General features: G+C 39.5%; 1 protein-coding gene across 1 annotated transcript in view; it reads right to left on the bottom strand.

The window, feature by feature from the left end:
- col28a2a (collagen, type XXVIII, alpha 2a) overlaps nt 1-19,844 on the bottom strand; it is a 97,680-nt gene that overhangs the window by 53,314 nt on the left and 24,522 nt on the right. Inside the window, exons 10-16 of the mRNA XM_048599209.1 lie at nt 19,753-19,797; nt 17,156-17,209; nt 14,879-14,947; nt 12,477-12,545; nt 10,808-10,876; nt 3,489-3,557; nt 1,438-1,506 (exon numbers count right to left, since the gene is read on the bottom strand). Of these exons, the coding sequence (XP_048455166.1) occupies nt 1,438-1,506; nt 3,489-3,557; nt 10,808-10,876; nt 12,477-12,545; nt 14,879-14,947; nt 17,156-17,209; nt 19,753-19,797 (444 nt within the window). The remainder of the gene's footprint in view (nt 1-1,437; nt 1,507-3,488; nt 3,558-10,807; nt 10,877-12,476; nt 12,546-14,878; nt 14,948-17,155; nt 17,210-19,752; nt 19,798-19,844) is intronic.

Raw genomic sequence — 19,844 nt, 5'->3', positions numbered from 1 at the left:
AATTTTTTTATTCATTAATAGGATGAAGGCATTTTTTTGCCCATCCCTAATTGCCCAGAGGGCAGCTAAGAGTCAGCCACACAGCTGCTGTGAGTCTGGAGTCACATGTAGGCCAGACCAGGTCAGGATGGCAGTTTCCTCCCCTAAAGGACATTAGTGAACCAGATTGGTTTTTCCCCGACAATGGATTAATGGTCATCATTAGACTCCTAATTCCAGATATTTATTGGATTCAAATTCCACCATCTGCTGTGGCAGGATTTGAACCCAGGTCCCCAGAATGTTATCTGAGTCTCTGGATTAATAGTCCAGCGATAATACCATTTAGGCCATTGTCTTTCTCTCTTCTAAAAGGCTGTGATTGCTGGGTCAATACAAATATCTAAGAAATATCTAATTAACGTATTGTTATTAGATCAGTTATCAAGAGACAAGGATTGAAGATACACAAGTAGAGTTGAGCTCCAGTCAGCAATGATCAATTAATGGTGGAACAAGTTCATGGAGCCGAATGGCTTAATCATTTTCTTGTGTTTTTAAAATACATGTACACTTAAATCATGATAAAGAGATGGGGTAGAATTTTATGATTTCCCACTGGCGGTATGGGTGAAGTGGGGCACCCATAAAATTCCTGAGATGGTCTTCCCATTGACCCAGTTTCTCCACAATTCAGGATGTGGCTCATGCTCTCTTTCATCAGTTGAGGTCCTTAAGTGGTCAATTAATAAACACTTGAGAGTTGTTTCTTTCCCAGCACAATTTTCAAGCTGGTGAGAGACAAGCCCAGAAAGCAACCCTGCTCAGACGTAGGCAGTAAATGGGAGGAAGGGGGCACCTTTATTAGTGGTTTCCTTTAGACTTAGGGCCACTGACCTCACAAGGTCTGCCTCAAGTGGGCGCTCCCTGTTTTTTACACTCTCCATCAACTCTGCAATCTCCCCTCTGCCCACACCCCTGGGTCTCACCTCCTTTCCCACTACAACCCTCACATCTACCAATCCTGATTTCCTGCTACTTGGATTCTGAGGATCGCCTGTTGTCCCATTTCTCATCCACCACAGTTTTTGGTGCTTATAGGACTAGAGAGATGTTGGCCAAACAGATTTGGCAGGAGGCTTGCTGAGGTGTGATTTTCTTCTGAGTGAGTGGCAGAAGTCTCATATCAAAGAGTGTTAAATGGCTGTGGTTCAGCCAGATATATTCCCTGCCGTCTCTTCAGGTAGTGAGGTGGGAAATCCTGGCCATCAGCATCTTTGAAATAAAAATGAATCCTGCATAAGGTCAGTGCGTGAATGCACTGATAGGAAGGGATAATTTAAGTTCAAGCAGTTTGGTCAGTAAAAGAAAATTGAACAGGGTTTGGAAGTCACAAGAAGTTAATTTTCACCTAAATTGAAGCCCAGCAGGAATTAATAGGTCCAAACCAGCTTTTACCTTTTCACCTTGGAATCCAATTCCGGATGGTCCAATAGGCCCAGGTAATCCAGGAAAACCAATTTCACCCTAATGAAGTACAAGACACAATAAAACTAAAAAAAAATGCACATTAACACAATATAATAAAAGGTACAGATTCCAAACAAGTGAAATTAGTTTCATGTTCTATTTCTGTCTTCGGTTCTTCATTTTTATTCTTGTATAATTTTAAACTATCCTAAAGCCTCAATGATGCTTCTGCAGTCAGAAATGTAATATATAGTAATTGCTGTTGCTTTGACTGGTTGAATATTATTAGGTGATAATATTTGGATTCTGCAATCTTATTCTCAGATTCATGTTGAAAATTATTTAGCTGGTCTTATTGATATCATGTTTGTAATTAATTGGCAAGACTTAATTAGCCTTTTACAAAAAATGAAGTACTCTCTCAGATTGTTCAGGTGTATGAAGAGCCAAGGCTATTAACTTTACTGAACTTGTCAAAGCTTGAACTTCCCCCCCACAAGCCCATTTGGATTGTCCATCACTCCCGAAAGCTAGAAAATGAACACACCATCAGGCCAATGCATACATGCTAAGACTCCTGAACTTTACTCAGGTTAAAGAATATGCAGAAGCGAAAAGAGAGCATGAAGTACAATACTTAAAAACAATAAAGCTAGAATAAATCCACAAGGCATTAATAAGCCTTTTAAAATGGTGTTTATTATGGAGTTTGAATAAGTGCAGAATGTTTGAAATGAGTATGATATGCATTGCACAGATCTTCAAGAAATTATGCTATTTCGAATGGTTAGTTATTGTTCATAAAGGCTGGGTTGATATACTGGATTGAAACCTAATGCAGCCAGGGTTTTGATTTCTATGCTAGGATTTATTATCTATAGCGCTGGAATAAAGGGAGAATCTGAGAGGCTAACAGTTATTGCATCTTGTATGGTGATGTGTTAGTATCTGAAACCTACCATTAATTTCAAATTACTTCGCAGAGCTTCCCTAATGGCTTGGCATGCAGAAAATAATTTACAAGACTGAATATTTCTATATATTAACAGGTAAAACAAACTCTTCTTGACCACAAAGTAAGTTTTTACTTTAATTGAACCAAGTTATTTATTGCTTTTGTATAGAGGTAGCATCTGCATTCCATTTTGTTGAATTATGAGAGAAACTTCGATCTCAGCACTTTGATGAATGAATCTAAACCTGTGTGCATGCTAAATCAGATCATCAGCATAGTGCTAATGTGCCCCAGTTCAGGAATAACCATTATGATGAAAATATGCACAAAGCTGAAGGAGGAAGATAGATCTCTGTTTTTCTGTATGGCCCTATCGACTAATAATTGATTGAGAATTAAAATGGATAATTTTAATCCTTTAAACATAGAACAAAGTGTTTCTTTTCAGGTCATGCTAAGCCAAGACGAAACACAGAAGCACTTTATATTTAAATATTGAGGTGGGCACATCAGCAATGATGTAGATGGCACTGGGATCCACCATAAATTCCCAGGGAATCAATGCTGACATGATGAATTTCTGCTGGGAACCTGCCACCTACCACATATCCAATGGCATGGAGGTTCAAAAACAAAGGAAATGTCCCTTTGTGTCTTCAGTGTTTCTGGATCCTTGAAACCATTAACAAAGTTCCTCTGACCGTAGCCAAGTTTGCCTCTGTGGAATTTTACCGCAGGGACAATCTCAGGAGTTTTGACAGTCATTTAGTGATTACAGGTTCGCAGCGCAATCAGTAAAATTCAATATTCCTTAGGTATGCACCTTTTAAATAATTATTCTGGCTAAACCTTATCACATTTTTAATTTCTTCCTAAATCAAAGCACGAGCATTCTGCGTCCTATAGAGAATTGTTTCACACACACATAAGCTCCATTATATCAACTTGGAAGATATAAACTACCAAGTCTAACTGTAGTCAAAGTTAGCCTTTTGGTTTTTACAAGCTGAGCATAAGTTCATTGAATCAACTGCTGCAGTTTCAAATAAAGTCGCATTATGAATCTGACAAACTGAAGCCTTACCTTATCACCTTTAACACCGATACCTGGAGCTCCACGAGGTCCCTTTGGTCCTTCATATCCACGATCACCCTAATTACAATTTAAAACATGGAGGTGTTTGTTATTTTCCAATGTCAAAAAAAATTTCGATAAAACTTGTTTTGAGAAATATAAGATCACCTTTTGAAGGTTAAAGGAGTTGTAAACACAGGAAGGTCATCCAGATAGCAGCAGGAAATCAGAAAAATTGGATTAGAAATTATATTATTTCTTGTGTGGCTGTAGAAACATTTCAATTGTGCAGCTGCACAGTGCCTGAGGCTTGCAAGATTCCATGCAGTGCAAACTGAGTATTGTTTCAGTTTTGTTCAAGACTGAAGACAGAGATTGGCTTGTTGTCAGAAAGTTTTGCATAAAGACCTGGGGCAGCTACTGTAAATTTAGTGCTTATCAGATTGTATTCAAAGAAGTGCTATTTCTTTGGGGAAATTTTGTATCCGTAGGACACTGTTATTGACAAGCACATTTCTGATGCAGCTAATGTAGCACTGTCGGTATTTATGAGACAAAATCTATGCTTTCAGACCAGTGACAGCTTTTCAACTCTTGGGCATTGAAAGCCTTTGCTTTGTGGCCAATGCCACAAAACTGCAGAAAAAAAAGTGAAAGTTGCTCAGTGGTTACCACTGCTGCCTCATAATGCCTGGGACACGGGTTCGATTTCACCACTGGGCGACTGTCTGTGTGGAGCTTGCATGTTCTCCCCACGCCTGCCTGGGTTTCCTCCGGGTGTTCTGGTTTTCCCCCGCAGTTCAAAGATGTGCAGGTTAGGTGGGTTGGCCATGCTAAATTGCCCATAGTGTCCGGGAATGTGCAGGCTAAGTGGATTAGCCATGGGAAATGCAGGGTTACAGGGATAGGGTAGGGAGGGTGGGTCTGGTTAGATGGTCTTCTGAGGGTCTGTGTGGACTTGTTGGGCGAAATGATCTGCTTCCACACTTACGCATTCTATGTTATGTCTTTTGGCTTTCTAGAAAAGGAACTCAGCTCGTCCCACACCCTAGCCTTTTCCTGGAGCCTTGCCATGACTGGATTTCCCTTCACCACATTTGAGTGGGGTTGAGTCTGGGTGAGATGCTCTTCAGAGGGTCAGTGTGGACTCGATGGGCTGAATAGTCTGCTCTTACACTGTAGGGATTCTATGAGAAATAACAGATCGCCAAGGTGGAATTGGTTCATTTGTGGCATAGCATTCATAAACAAGTACTTTCTGACACATCTAGTATGTTGCTTAAATCTAAACCTTTCTGACGAAACAGAATTCAACTGGGAAATATTTTGCCATGCTAATAGATGTCTATTTCTATACTTTGACTGAACTAACAATATTTCCCTACAAATGCTTTTCTGAGCCACATAACTTCCTTCGCTGGCAACTTGTCTCTAAATTTTTGTTACTGCCCCTTCAAATGGTAAAATGACTTAGAATGATGCAGCACAGAAGATAACCATTTGGACTGCTACGTTTGAAGGCAGATCTGCCACTATGAGATATCAAAAGATGACAGGTAGTGACTGATGACCCTTTGATTCATTCTTCCTTTCTCACATGGTTTTTTTCTTGTTTTCTAACAATTACACAACTGTCAATACAAGTTCCCTGAGGTTGGTGTACTTCCCCGCTGTGCTGTATAGTCAATAGATAGGCAGAGTTCAGTTTGGTTGCTTGCTATAATTAGGACAGTGCAGCGATTGAGAATGACAATGCCTACCCTGTTTCATATTCCATCACAATTGGCAGTAGTCTGGTATAATAGTTTTGCATTCCTCTGACAAAGTGATTGGAATACATTCAAATTAATTTCTTAATAGATTTATCATTTATTAGCACTAATTTTTGCTTCATACTATAGAATGGAATAGATTGTTAGCACCACATGACTGAAACTGAAATTAAAACAGTCTCTGAAGATCAAATTGGGGATTGAATGAAATGCCACCTTTTTGGCTATATTTCTGATTTCACCCTAAATCACTGAGTCAGGAGTATTTGCATAATGCATCTGCCACTGAAACCATACAAATTACTGGCTCAAAATTTTCAAAGATTATTCAGCTGTTGCAGCTCGCGTTGCCTGAAAGCAATTTCTACACATTCAATCTCCTTTGGGAATTGAAACGTACAAAGTGGCAGATCCACTTTCAGGTTTTTGTCAACACTGAATGTCCCTCATGTTCAGCATTACTGGGGCAAAAATGGTAGAACTGAGTTAATTCATACATTTCTCTCTTCTATCTTCTATCAGAAATGGGGAAGTGTATTAAATGCCTGCCCCCATGATCACATGAACAAGGAACAAGAGTAGGCCACTTGGTTCTTTAAGCCTGCTTCTGCCCTTCAATAAGAACAGACCCGGTTTTAACTTCAACTCTGAATTCCTGCATATCACTGAAAATCTTCCATCCATTCCAAATTATAGTTATTCCATTATAGTCCATTCCAAGTTATAGGCAAAAAGAAAGGGGCCAGTGTAGGACACAGAGGCAGAAAAGAAGATGAATTAATTTTAACTGAAAGAACTGCGGATGCTGTAAATCAGGAACAAAAACAGAAGTTGCTGGGAAAGCTCAGCAGGTCTGGCAGCATCTGAAAAATCAGAGTTAACGTTTCAAGTCCAGTGACCCTTCCTCAGAATCCCAGAAGAGGCAAAACTGGCTGTCAATTCTCTCACCTTTAGGACTAATGACCAGTACCACAACAAGTTCAATATTTGGACCAGTAGGGGATAGGGTAGGGGGCATTCATTAATGACCCTTCCATTTCTTCTTTAGAAAATAGCATATTCCTCTTCTTCTTCTAAAAGCCACAGCTGTAGAACTAACCCTTTACAATATACTTTAAAATGAGGGATACACTGACAGAGAGACTTAAGTCTCCACTAAAAGCCATTACTTACTAGTACAAGCTTAATACCAGTTTCTCCACTTTAACAGGCTGAAACACCACATCTTTTATTTAACTTCTTGCAAGTTCCTGTCACAATCTTTTCAATACTAGCCTTTATTCTATGTATTCTGTTGTGCTACAGGAAAAATGACGCACAATGCCTTTGAGGGGCGTACCAATGAAGGTACGTATCCAAGCTATCCCATGCCCTATGAGGAGCAGGTCCTGGAGTTAATGGGATGTTTTTAGCTCTTTGTATTAGAGATGCCATGGCTCAAGTATAAACCCAGCATCAGGATATAGCAAGAACTGCAGATGCTGGAGTCAGAGTTAATACAGTGTGGAGCTGGAGGAACACCACAGGTCAGACAGCATCAGAGGAGTAGGAAAGGCAATATTTTGGGTTTACACCTTCATCAGGACTTCATCAAACCCAGCATCAGGTCAGTGACTGAATGTTTGCAGTGTCATTGTGGTATCCCTGGAAGATCGAAACAGTCACAAACTTCCACTCCTCATTTCTGAATCCTTATCCAGTGTGTAATGTTCAACCATCCATAGTTTATATGGCCATTTCCTGCAGCTCTACCATAGTAACTGGTAGTGGAATAGGGAATACAAGAGGATGCTGATGAGAAGGAAAAGGATCAGAAGCACAATTTTCTCATTTTGACTTAATACATGAGGTATTGAGGATGATGACCTCGAAGAAGTCAGACTCTCAGCTTCCCCTCTACTTCATTTACCTCTGTCCCAATTTACTTGAAACCACCCCTTGAATTATTTGCTTCTTTACTTTCACATTCCAGCTTAGACATTTCACCCGATTTAGGGATCAGACAGTATTGAGGATGTTTTGGTGGAGCCCGGAGGAGCATGTTTATGCTTACACACCACACAAAAATACTGCAAACAACTAGTGGTTTGGACTTGCCACCGACTCCATGAGCTTCACCTTCACCATCCTCAACAGGACAATTGTGCGGCATCCCTGCTAGTCAATATTCTTGAGTGTCAACACCAATGAGTTGCCTTGTAATGCCTATTTGGCACCTACTGTTCTCTGGGCTGATTCAGATGAAGTCTTGGCCTCAAAACTGTGAGGGCTCTGTCACAGATACAGGAAAGGATATGTGGTTAATGGACTCCTTCAATCAGCCAAAGTCAAAATCACACCCAGTATGTCTCCTGCACATCATTCAACCCGTGCAGTGAGCATTTGGAAATTACTGAAATGAGTCAATACTGCAAAATAGAGCAAGGTCAGCAGTTCCAGTTGCTGAAGGTCATCTGTGCCAATGCAGAAACACATAATCTCCTACTGGAGTGTGATGACGCAATCAATTTCACTAAGAGTACTGAAATGAACAAGGGAAAAGTTAAGAGCAAAACAATACAGGAGAAATTCTCAGTATGTCAGTTTAAGGCAATAGGTCAACATGAATTGTTTGGCTATTCATTAGTAATAGAGTCCAACAGCACAGAAACAGGCCCTTCAGTCCAACTCGTCCATGCCAACGAGGTATCCTAAACTGAACTAGTCACATTTGCCTGCATTTGGTCCATATCCCTCCAAACCTTTCATGTACCTATCCTAATGTCTTTTAAATAGTGTAATTGTCCCCGCCTCTATCACTTCCTATGGCAGCTCATTCCATTCATGCTACACCTTCTGTGCGAAAACGTTGCCCCTTAGGTCCCTTTTAAATCTTTCCCCTCTCACCTTAAACTAAACTTAAAGATAATCCCAAGAGGTTTTATAGCTGTATTAAGAGTAAAAGGGTGGCTGGGGAGAGAATACGTCCCCTTAAAGATCAGCATGGCCGTTTATGTGTGAAGGCACAGGAGATAGGGGAGACTTTTAATGAATATTTTTCCTCACTGTTTAGTGAGGAGACAATCATGGATGCTAAGGAAATAAGGGAAACAAGTGGGGATGTTTTAGGCTGCATACACATTAACAGAAGGGATGTGTTTTCAGCCTTAAAGTGCATTAAGGTGGATAAATCTCCTGGGCAGGATCAAGTCCATCCTTGGATATTGTGGGAGGCTAGGAGAGAAATTGCAGAGGCCCTTGCAGAGATTTTAGTTTCATCTTTAGCCACTGGTGAAGATCTGGAAGACTGGAAGGTGGCTAATGTTGTTCCATTGTTTAAGAAAGGTAGCAAAGACAAGTTAGGGAACTACAGGCCAGTCAGCCTGACATCAGTGGTAGACAAATTGCTGGAGAGGATACGGAGGGACAGGATCAACCAACATTTGGATAGTCAAAGTCTGATTAGGGATAGTCAGCATGGTTTTGTGCGTGCGAAGTCATGTCTGACAAATCTTTTAGACTTTTTCAAAGAGGTAACCAAGAGAATGGATGAGGGGAGGGCAGTGGATGTTGTCTATATGGACTTTATTAAGGCCTTTGACAAGGTCCCACACAGCAGGCTAGTCATGAAAATTAGGTCGCATGGAATCCAGGGAGAGCTAGCTAATTGGATTCAAAACTAACTCGATGGTAGGAAGCAGAGGGTGATGGTTGAGGTTGTTTCTCGGACTGGAGGCCTGTGACCAGTGGTGCTGGGACCTTTGTTATTTGTTAATTACATAAATGATTTGTATGTGAATGTACAAGGCATGATTAGTAAGTTTGCGGATGATACAAAATTAGGAGGTATCATTGATAGCAAAGAAGGTTACCAAAAATTACAGAGGGATCTCGATCAGATGGTGAAATGGGCTGAGGATTGGCGAATGCAATTCAATACAGGTAAGTATGAGGTGTTGCAATTTGGAATGTCAAACCAAGATAGGACTTATACAGTAAATGGTAAGGTCCTGAGGAGTGTTGTGGAACAGAGGGACCTAGGAGTACAAGTACATAGCTCGTTGAAAGCGGCGTCACAGGTGGGCAGGGTGGTGAAGAAGGCCTTTAGTATGCTGGCTTTCATCGGATGAGGCATTGAGTATAGGCGTTGGGATGTTATGTTACAGTTGTATAAGCACTAGGAGTATTGTGCGCAGTTTTGGTCATCCTGTTATAGGAAAAACATAGTCAAACTGGAAAGTGCGCAAAGAAGATTTACGAGGCTGATGCCAGGACTAGTAGGCCTGAGTTATAGGGAGAGGTTGGCCAGGGTAGGACTTTATTCCTTGAAATGTATGTGAATGAGGGATGACTTTATTGAGGTGTATTAAATCATGAGGGGCATAGATAGGATGAATGCATATAGTCTTTTTCCCAGGGATGGGGAATTGAACACTAGATGGCATAGGTTTAAGGTGAGAAGGGATAGATTTAAGAAGGACCTGAGGGGCAACTTCTTCACACAGGGAGTGATGCATGTATGGAATGGGCTGCCAGAGAAAGTGGTTGAGACAGGTACAATAGCAACATTTAAAAAATATTTGGATAGGTACATAGATGGGAAGGGTTTAGAGGAATATGGACCAAATGCTGGCAATCAGAACTAGCTGAGTGGGTACAATGGTCAGCATGGACCAGTTTAGGCCAAAGGGCCTGTTTCCATGCTGTATTACTCTATGACTCTATGACTAATACCCCATAGTTTTGGACTCCCGCACCCTTGGGAAAAAGATCTTGGCTATTCACCATACCCATGCCCCTCACGATTTTTCGAATCTCTGTAAGGTCATCCTCAACTTCCTACGCTCCAGGGAATAAAGTCCCAGCCTATCCAACCTCTTCCCAGCAACATTCTTGTCAACTTTTTGTGCACCCTTTCTAGTTTAACAATATCCTTCCTATAACAGGGGGACCAGAATTGTATTCAATATTCCAAAAGTAGCCTCACTAATGTCTTGTACAACCACAACATGACATCTCAACTCCTACACTCAATGCTCTGACCAATGAAGGCAAGTATGTTTCTCCAATTATTTTAAGATATATAGGTTGTCATTTCACAGTAGTGAATGATCCATTGGTGCATTAGAATTAACCAAATATTCATGTTGTCACTCTTCAGAATATATATCCTTACTTACACATAACATCTATTTTAAACTTACCAGAAATAGGAAGATCGAGTGCATTGTGTATGGTGGATCTAATTGAGTACAATGTGTTTGACTGTATGTAATTTAACAGATTCTTAACATTGTAGCTCATATCAAGTCACATTGTAATAAAGTATATTTTCTTAGCTGCATTTGATTTTTCTTAAAAGCATTGCACAAAGTATGTTTAATGCTTTGTTCAACAACTCTTGCATTAATGTTACACTGGCAACATGCCCTGAACAAAAACATACTATGTTTGGTATACCCTGCTGATGGGGAATTCCTTTCCTACATGTTGAAACAACGTTCAAACAATCTTGGGTGAATCTTTTACAGGGAAAGACAGATACTGTGTCTAAAATGCATTTAGAATTATGCATACCTTCACTCCTGGCCAACCTTCTCCAGGTAAACCTCTATCTCCCTGAAGACCTTGAGGCCCTGGAGGACCCTGTACAAAAGAACATAACATTAATATTATGAGCTATGTCATAATAAAGCAATAACAACCTTTACTTGCTGCTGAATGGTAATGGAAAATGTATTAAACTTGAATTAAACTTGCAAACAACCAAACTGCCTAACACTTGTGACACACAAAATTTGGTTTTCTGAGAATAGCAGTGACTCACATATTCTTCCATTATCTCCACCAAAGACTTGCTTTGGAAAATCAAAAGATTCTCAAAAAAAAATGCATATGACTTCCTTTCCTGCTCATAACCCTGAGCTGGGGAGAACAGCTGCTGACAATGAGTCTCCCATCTTCCCCGATTCAGCAGGTGACCAAAAATAAGATTTAAACAGGAGAATGTCCTATCATCCTGAATATTCCTGTGAGGTCAGCTGGAGAGCTTCCCACAGGCAGATCTTAATACTTTCACCAGGATCTAAGGATGCTCAGGATCTTTGATTTTAATAAATGTGGAAAACACATTAACTGAGGCTGTGCTAAACTTGGAGATTACAAAATGCGCTGCCATGGTCATTAAGTGTGTTAAATGATATTAGTCATACACAAAACCATTAGTGGGTTACATTTACAATCTACAGTCTTGCTAATTGCAAATAAGATGTGCAGAAAAGATGGACTCTTCAGTGCCAGTGAAGCTTTAATTTCTGCTATATGGATGAGGCCACAATATAAAAATATGAAGGGTAGCTATTTCATTTATTCAACTTGGGTGATTTCTGTTAATCTGTCACTATTGCACTGGAACATCAGTTTCGATTTTTGTACTCAAGTTCTGGAATGAGACATGAACTCATAATCTTATGTCTCAAATGAGCCACAACTGACACACTGTAGGGTAATGTAATGTTTAAGATGCTGCAGTGAATTAAAGGGCACACAAGCAATGATGGCGAGATGGCTGTGTGAGAGGGCTAGGTACAGGGAGGGCTCCCAGGTTTATTAATGCTTCAGTAGATAGTTGACGTTGATGGAAAAAAAAAACCCAGTGGCGTATAAAGCAGGCTGTTGATCTGTTAGTATGCATTCTCTCCTTGTAAAAATTTGTCAGTGAAACAAACCTCCTCAAGTCTTCATATGTTGATGCCTGCTATATCCATCCTTTTCTTTCAAGCATTTACAAAAGGTCACACATTAGGTTTTTTAAAGTTTGTCAGTCATGCCTTCTGTGGACAGCAGTGCTTGATATTTACGACTCCACACATTTAACAGGAACAAAGCACATACACTGACATATCAGCAATACTGGTGTTCTTGCCTAAACATAACACGTCTGTACAGTCGGAAAGTAATCTGCTTCGAGGACGCTCCACCCAAGAATAGGTGAGAACAAGGGGAAAACACAAAATGGCTTCCAACTTATTTTCATCCCAATTTAATCAGCTGAAAGAAAAACAACTAGGTTCTTGTACACAAAATATTGTACACTCAGGTGGTACAGGAAAGAAGTCTACCCTATTTTTTGTTCATATCTAGTATCTTTGCAGTTTGCACCAGTTGAGAATATTTTTATCTTTTCTACTCCAATGTCTAATTTGATTCTTGGCACTGGATTCAAGTACAATTTGACACAACTTACTGGTAGTCCAGGTTCACCAATCCCAGGTGGGCCAATAGGCCCTGGTCTTCCTACAAAACCAATATTACCCTAAAGAAAGAAGAATGAATTAGGTGGAGTAAAATAGTGTATTGCATTTAAGTTTTGACAAAAAAACCCTTGCACCATTCTTAAAAGTAGAATTGCCTCTTATTGAGGTGACTGAATAGAGAATTGATCTACTTTTATTTGTAATAAATAATGCAAAAAGAAATTTGGAATTTTAAATTAATACTTTATAAAGCTTTCATTACCATGCACCATCCAAAGAACAAGCTGTCAGCACAAGTTTAAAAAAGTTCTGTTCTAATAATGTGAATAAAACTCAGTATCTATCTCTGTCTTCATGAATGGTTTAGAACAACAACGCACTCCTGTTTGGCAATATGGATATGTGGAAATTGAATTGTATTAAATGATTAAGGGAGACAACACGTCTGGCATGTAACCAAATGTTTTAACCTTAGGAATGCCTACAGGTAGATTTTACGCTTCCAGTAGAGAATAACTCCAGCTGCAACACTTGAAATGACTGTTCAAACTCTTAGTAAGATTTGAGTCATCTGGAAAAAGTCAAATTTGAATTGTTTGCTCTTAAAATGAATATCAACTATGTGTTAAAATAGCTTGAAGCAATGGCCATCTTCATTGTAGGTTTTACGTGTTTTTGTATTGAAGCTTTGGCTAGCCTCCTTTACAGTGTCTGTGTTTTCAATCTACAGCAAAATAAAGAAAAATTGAGAAGCTTCTATATTAGACAACCAGCAACTCTAAGGGAATCCTTTACTGCCCAGACAAAGAAATATTACAAATGTTTCATTTCACATATCTTGATTTTGAAAACTCACATAACATTGTACTGCAGGGCTACTCAAATGTTAAGTGTAGCTTTGTTATTGTAATTGAAGCAAAATTGTCTATTAAGGTAATACTAAAACTATGAATGAATACTAAAGGAGACGTTTTACAAATTTGTGCCTCTGGTGGTGTTCTATGTATTCAAATATCACAGGAAATCAGGTGTACAGGTCAATAGGCTTTGATGCATTTTGCATCATTCATTTTAATTAATGGAAAATCCTTTGGGGCCCACTAAACTCTCCACTAAATTCCCAATATTTACTTTTCAGGCGCTAAACACAAAACTCTTTATTGGAAACTGATGTTTGGAAAACCTACTTGCAAAGCATTCACAAGTTTAAAAACTATTACCTACCACAGATATTGCCTTCTTTATTCTCCAAATGTAGTTCAGTATTCACTTTGGCAAATGGGGTAAACACTATCACTTGGGGTTGGGGGCATGCAATCCCTTTCCGTGGGCTGAAACAGGATAATGTGGGCCTGCTCTCCCTAGACCTCTCCCAGAAGTCTCAAAATTGAGGTCAGGGCAGAAAGTGGCCCTAAGGGTCTCAACCAGAACTAGGGATGTGCCCTTGGCCACACTTGGTCTCAGTAAAACTGCAGATTGATCGGGTTGGAGGGCAACAGGAAGGCTATCTACAGGATCTTACAGTCCCTCCTACCTGCAAAACTATTGATTGGGGCCTGCATATACTTCTGCTTGCTTTAAAGAAGTTGATATTACAGTGATTAGATGCACATGTTGCAGATATTGATGGAGACTGAAATCAATGAAGGATGAGTTACAAGAGGCTGCTGGTTGATCAACATCATTTTTTCCAACTGGTAGAAAACATTAAAATGTCTCATAATATGTAAAATTTAGGATAATTTTTTCAAAAGTGTAGTTCTCTTGAGACTTACCATCTAAAGGCCACCCAGCCTGTTGTCTGTACTGGTTCCCTGAAACATGCCTTCACCACCATCTTAGCAACTTGTTTTCTCTTCAGGAGCTTGTACAATTCCTCTTTGAAAGCCCCCATCACACATTCTGCTAGTTCATTCTACTTTCAAAATTTTACCACATAAAAGAAAAATCATCTTAAATCGGTCCTTGACCCTTTCAGCAATGGGGCCAATCAGCTTATGTGCTTTGTTTTTCCCTATCTTCTCTGCCTAGATCCCTCACTGTTTTGATCATCTCCAATAAATCTCATTTCAATATTGTAATACCATGCTTGTAAACGTTTGTGCGTTCCTCCCTCTCCCTTCGTATAATGCAGTATATGGACTGAGACAGGATATTCCAGTTAAGACTGAGCCAGTTAACGTTTAGTATCACAAAAGTTCATCATATCTTTTGTACTCTATGACTCTATTTAAAAGTGTGGAGGTATAAGCATTTCTCCAGACTTAAAAAAAAGCTAAGAGTAAAAAAAGTTGATATTTCTCTCTTTTTATAAATGATTATTTCCAGTGGGGGTGCATAATGTTTATTTCAGTGGCTTGTAAAAGGTATAGTTAAAAACATATTTCTTCACCTTTGGGCCAGGAAAGCCTATTCCAGTTTCACCAGTTAGTCCAGGTGGTCCAGGAAGTCCACGTTCACCCTAACAAAACAGAATACTTGAATCATTCTCTTAAGCAAAGAAATCATGATTTATATTCATTAAGGTGGTATACTAACATGGAAAGAGGATTGGCTAACCATAGAAGACAGAGTTGGGAATAAGGGGGGCATTTTCAGCGTGTCTAAACGAGTGCTACAGGGATCAGTGCTGGGACAGAAATTATTTACTGTATATTAATGAATTGATGAGGATACTAAATATGCTATAGCCAAGTTTGCAGATGACACAAAAATAAATGCGAAGGCAAGTGGTAAGGTTGACTCAAAGAGTCTGCAGAGAGACACAGGCAAGATGAGTGGGCAAAAACCTGGTGGATGTATTAGAAGGTCGTCTCAGTAGAATGTAAACTACAACCTCTCCAAACACAATTTAAAGCAAGGAAATTTTTACTTGCAGATGCAGATTCAAATATAGCAAACACATCATCTACATAACAGAGTGCAATCTATCTGCAATCAAATTCATATTTGAAATGGAACAGTCAAATTAGCTCTCTTTCTTCGATGCCTCTATCGAGAAAGCAGCCAGTAGTTTCTCTATTACTGTTTATCCGAAGCCTACCTTCAGGGGTCAGTGTACAAGCTGGGATTCCTACAGTTCTGTGTAACATAAGATTTGCCTTATTTGTAAGAATTCCAGTGATTTAATTGTTATTTTAAAAAAAAAGACCCAATGTGCCAGGTCCTACAATCTTCATAGTGTAAGTAACTGAGTAAGTGATAATGCATTAATACCCCAATGCCATGCAATAGATCTTTTGTTGCAAACTGGCTATCCCACTAGAGCTTGATAGTCAGTCTGTTTTCCGAAAATGACATGCAGAGCTGATTCACGGATACATTCTGAGGTGTGCAGGTAAATGGGGGTGGGGGCTGTGGCGGTTGTTGGTTGGGGTTGTCAATTGGGGATTAGCAATACCCACATTAAAAAAAGTCACTCTGCATCTTAATGAAAAATTCTATCATATTATGGTCACTCTTCCCCAAGAGGTCTCACACAGCGAGACTGCCAATTATTCCTTTCTCATCACAATATATCCAATCTAAAATAACCTGTTTTTCAGTTCGTTCCTCAATGTGTTGATCTGCAAAAACCATCCCATATGCACTCCAGAAATTCCGCCTCTGTGGCATGGTTAATGATTTAATTTGCCCAATGTATGTGCAGATTAAAGTCACACATAATTATAGTTGTATTATTGCTTGTCCTAAACCATGGCACTGAGGTCAATTATAGACATTCTTTCAATAATCCAGAGAACATCAGCTAACAGTAGACCTGCAAATTAATTTGGGTTGTTTATAATCTGTGAGTTTATGAATTGAGCCCTGGGGAGTGTGCTGGGATCTTTACATTCAGATAGTGGCTCAGTTTCTACATCATTGGTGAAATAATATAATACAAAAAATGTTACATTTTCCTTCAATTCCAGGAATCTCATAGGTGGATGAAATTTGATTAATATGGATATTTTAAATGATAGTTTTGTCATGCTCAGAAATTTCCTTAGTGATTTTACACAACATTGATGAATCTGCATCGAATGAGGTGAGGAAAAGGTGTTAAAAATTGTGCTGGCAGAGTTAAGGAATTCCGAAAACTTTCTCCTGATAAATTTCAGTGTCCATTCCAGCATCCATCACCAGCAAGCTACAAAAGCCAAGCAGAGTCTGAGAAAACAGAACAGGTTGACTAAACATAATCAGACTGAAAGAATTGCCAGATTCTGTGGCGCAGTAAAGTATTTGGAAGTTTGCAAGGTCCCACTGTTGGATTCCAATGCATACATTCTGGACAAAAGTTGTAAACCATACACAGAAAAAATATTAACACAATTACGAATTATTCTTTGGTATCACAGGATATGGATTTGAATGGCAAATATAAACTTCTAAAAACTATGCAAACACTCGCTCAAGTTTTGGAATTTTTGATCAATTTTTCCTTTGTCACCAATAATTAAAAAGTGAACAAATAAAATAACCACAGTCCTGATTTGATTCTTCATTAAAATTGTAAAACAACAGTAATAAACAGGATATTCCAAAGACAATAATGAAATTATTTATCTTACTATAAATTCAGACTTTGGCAGACATCGGATGCAGTATTTTGCTGGTAACATGAATTAATCTTTACTTCTATACCTGCTTTAAAGTAACAAAATCCAAGAACAAAATTAATTACCTTCCTTCCTTGGAAACCTGCTGGTCCTTGGTCCCCAGGGGATCCAGGGTAACCCTAAAATGTAGCAAAATTAAAATATAGGGCTCAATCTTAACAAAAATCAGCTAAGTGTCAGTTGCATACAATGCATGTTAGTGCAACATATTGCAAAGCTTAGTAAGCAAGCATTTTTAACTTAGACAATAGAACAGTATGTAATAAACCATGTAAAGCAAATTGATCTTTCCATTAAAATAGATGAGGAAATGTCTTTATGAAAATGTCTTGATTGCCTGTAGATTATAATACAGCCATAAAGTTATGCACTTCAAAAGAGGTCCTTCGGCCCATCGAATCTGCACCAACAAAATGAAACCATAATCTTTCCTTAACAATCCCACTTTCCAGCACTTGGCCCACAGTCTTGAATATTTTTATATTTCAAATGGTCATCCAGGTATTTTTTAAAAGTAATGAGGCTTCCTGCCTCTACTGCTCCGCTAGGTAGCGCATCTCTGAGAATATCGCAGAACAATCAGGATTTGTTGTATTCATACTGCTCAGGTGGGGATTTTATTCATTCAATCTTGTAACTGTTTTCCTCCAGTACTGTAACATTACTGCAAGCTGTGTCTGATTATGAAAAATTTATGAGGCAGATTTTGATTTTGGCATCTAACAGTTGGGGGATTGGACCAGCTGTCTGATCACAGGAGCATAAAGTCTGAACAGTTTAAAAATAAAGATCTCCCATTTCTGGAAAGGATAAGGAAAAATATTCTCTCTCAGAGGGACGAAAATCTATGGAATTTTTTCCTCAGAGAACTGTGGAGGCAAGTTCATTGAATATTTCTAAGGTTGAGTTAAATAGATTTTTGATTGACGAGGGAATCAAAGTGTAGGGTGTAAAAAGGAAAGTGGAATTGAGACCACAATCAGACCCAGCCATTAACTTATCATCTGGCAGAGCAGGCTCGAGGGCAGAATGGCCTACTCCTAGCTTTAACTTGAATGTTCATATGAACAATTTTGATGATTGAACCTAATTTGCATCTTGTTGGTAGATTCCTAACATGTTTGCAGCTGTGATGGACAGTCCACCAGATTGGGAGTTTCATCTGGGTGCTCCGGCTTCCTCCCACACTCCAAAGATCTGCAGGTTAGGTGGATTGGCCATGCTAAATTGCTCATAGTGTCCAGAGATGTTTAGACTAGGTGGATTAGCCATGGGAAATGCAGGGTTGTAGGGGTGTGGGTCTGGGAGGGATGCCCTTTGGAGGGGTCATTATGGACTTGATAGGCTGAATGGCCTGCTTCCACACTATAGGGATTCTATAAAAGCACTGGGGTTCTTCTCAAGGAGGATAATTAAGATTAAAAAAACAGGGAAGTCATTGTCAAGTTTATATAAAATCTTGGTTGGACCAGACTTGGTTTCCTGCAATTATTAATATTACTATTATATAAAAGAAAGCACAAAAAACGTCCAAGTGGCCAATGCTAGTATTCATACTCTACACAAACTGCCTCGAACTCTATTTTATCTAATCCAATTAACATAACTTCCATACTTTCTTGCTCATTTTATATAAAAAATCAGCTTCCTTTAAAGATATCTATGCTATTTTTCTCAACTCCTTATTGTGGTCACAAATTCTGAATTTTAGCCACTGCCTAATAAAGTGGTCTTTCCTGAATTCCTTGTTAGCTTTATTCATGACTACCTTACGATTTTTGGCCCTAGTTTCAGTCTTGCCTAAAATTCATTCCCTCCACCACTGACACACAGTGACAGCAGTGTATACTACCGACAAGATGCACTGCAAAAACTCATGGCTGCTTAAACAGCTCCTTGCAACCCACTGATCTCTATCACCTAGAAGAACAAGGGGAGCAGCTACATGGGAATGGCATCATCTGCAGGTTCTGCTCCAAGCCACACACCATCCTCATCTGGAAATATAATTACTGTTCCTTCACTGACATTGGGTCAAAATCCTAGAATTCTTCACTAGTAGCATTGTGACTGTACCAACACCAATGGACTGCAGCAACTCATGAAGGCAGCTCACTATCATCTTTTCAAGGGCAATTCAGGATGGACCATAAATTCTGGCCTAGCCACTGATGCCCACATTCTGTGAATAAAAAAGAAAGTGACTGAAATTCCCCACAATGTTTGGGACTTTGTGCAGATCACCAATCCATGCAAGGCCTCAATGCATCTGTGAGAGGACCACTACATGAGGTGGCCTCCTAATTGGCCACACTGTCATCAAATTAAGGTCAGTTGGTGGAGTACGGAAGTGGGAGATTAAATAGAAGGGCCCACAGAGATGCAGATATTACCCCAATGGGAGGCGTATGCAGTGCTGGAGAAGAGGGAAACCTAATGGGCACCTTAATATGGACATGCTTAAGAATGCCTCCCTTCTAGTAGTGCAAAAGATGACACTTTGAGGGGCCACAGGTAGAGGACTGAGCCATCCGGAAGGATGCATTCGGCCACTTCTTGCCTCTCTAAGCACTGCAGCCTCCTGCAGCCATGTTACTGGGGTTTTCATTGTGAGCATGTAAATATTTAGAATAGAACCTAGGATATATTAATTTCTGTTTACCTGTACGCCTCTCAGTCCCCTTGGACCCACTGGGCCTTCTGGTCCCTGTGAAAATAGGATGAATATTGTGATTGTAGCACAGGCAGAATACC

The sequence above is a fragment of the Rhincodon typus genome, chromosome 7 (assembly GCF_021869965.1).
Source record: "Rhincodon typus isolate 14 chromosome 7, sRhiTyp1.1, whole genome shotgun sequence".
NCBI classification, from domain to species: Eukaryota; Metazoa; Chordata; class Chondrichthyes; order Orectolobiformes; family Rhincodontidae; genus Rhincodon; species Rhincodon typus.
This window is presented reverse-complemented; position numbering and strand designations above follow the sequence as displayed.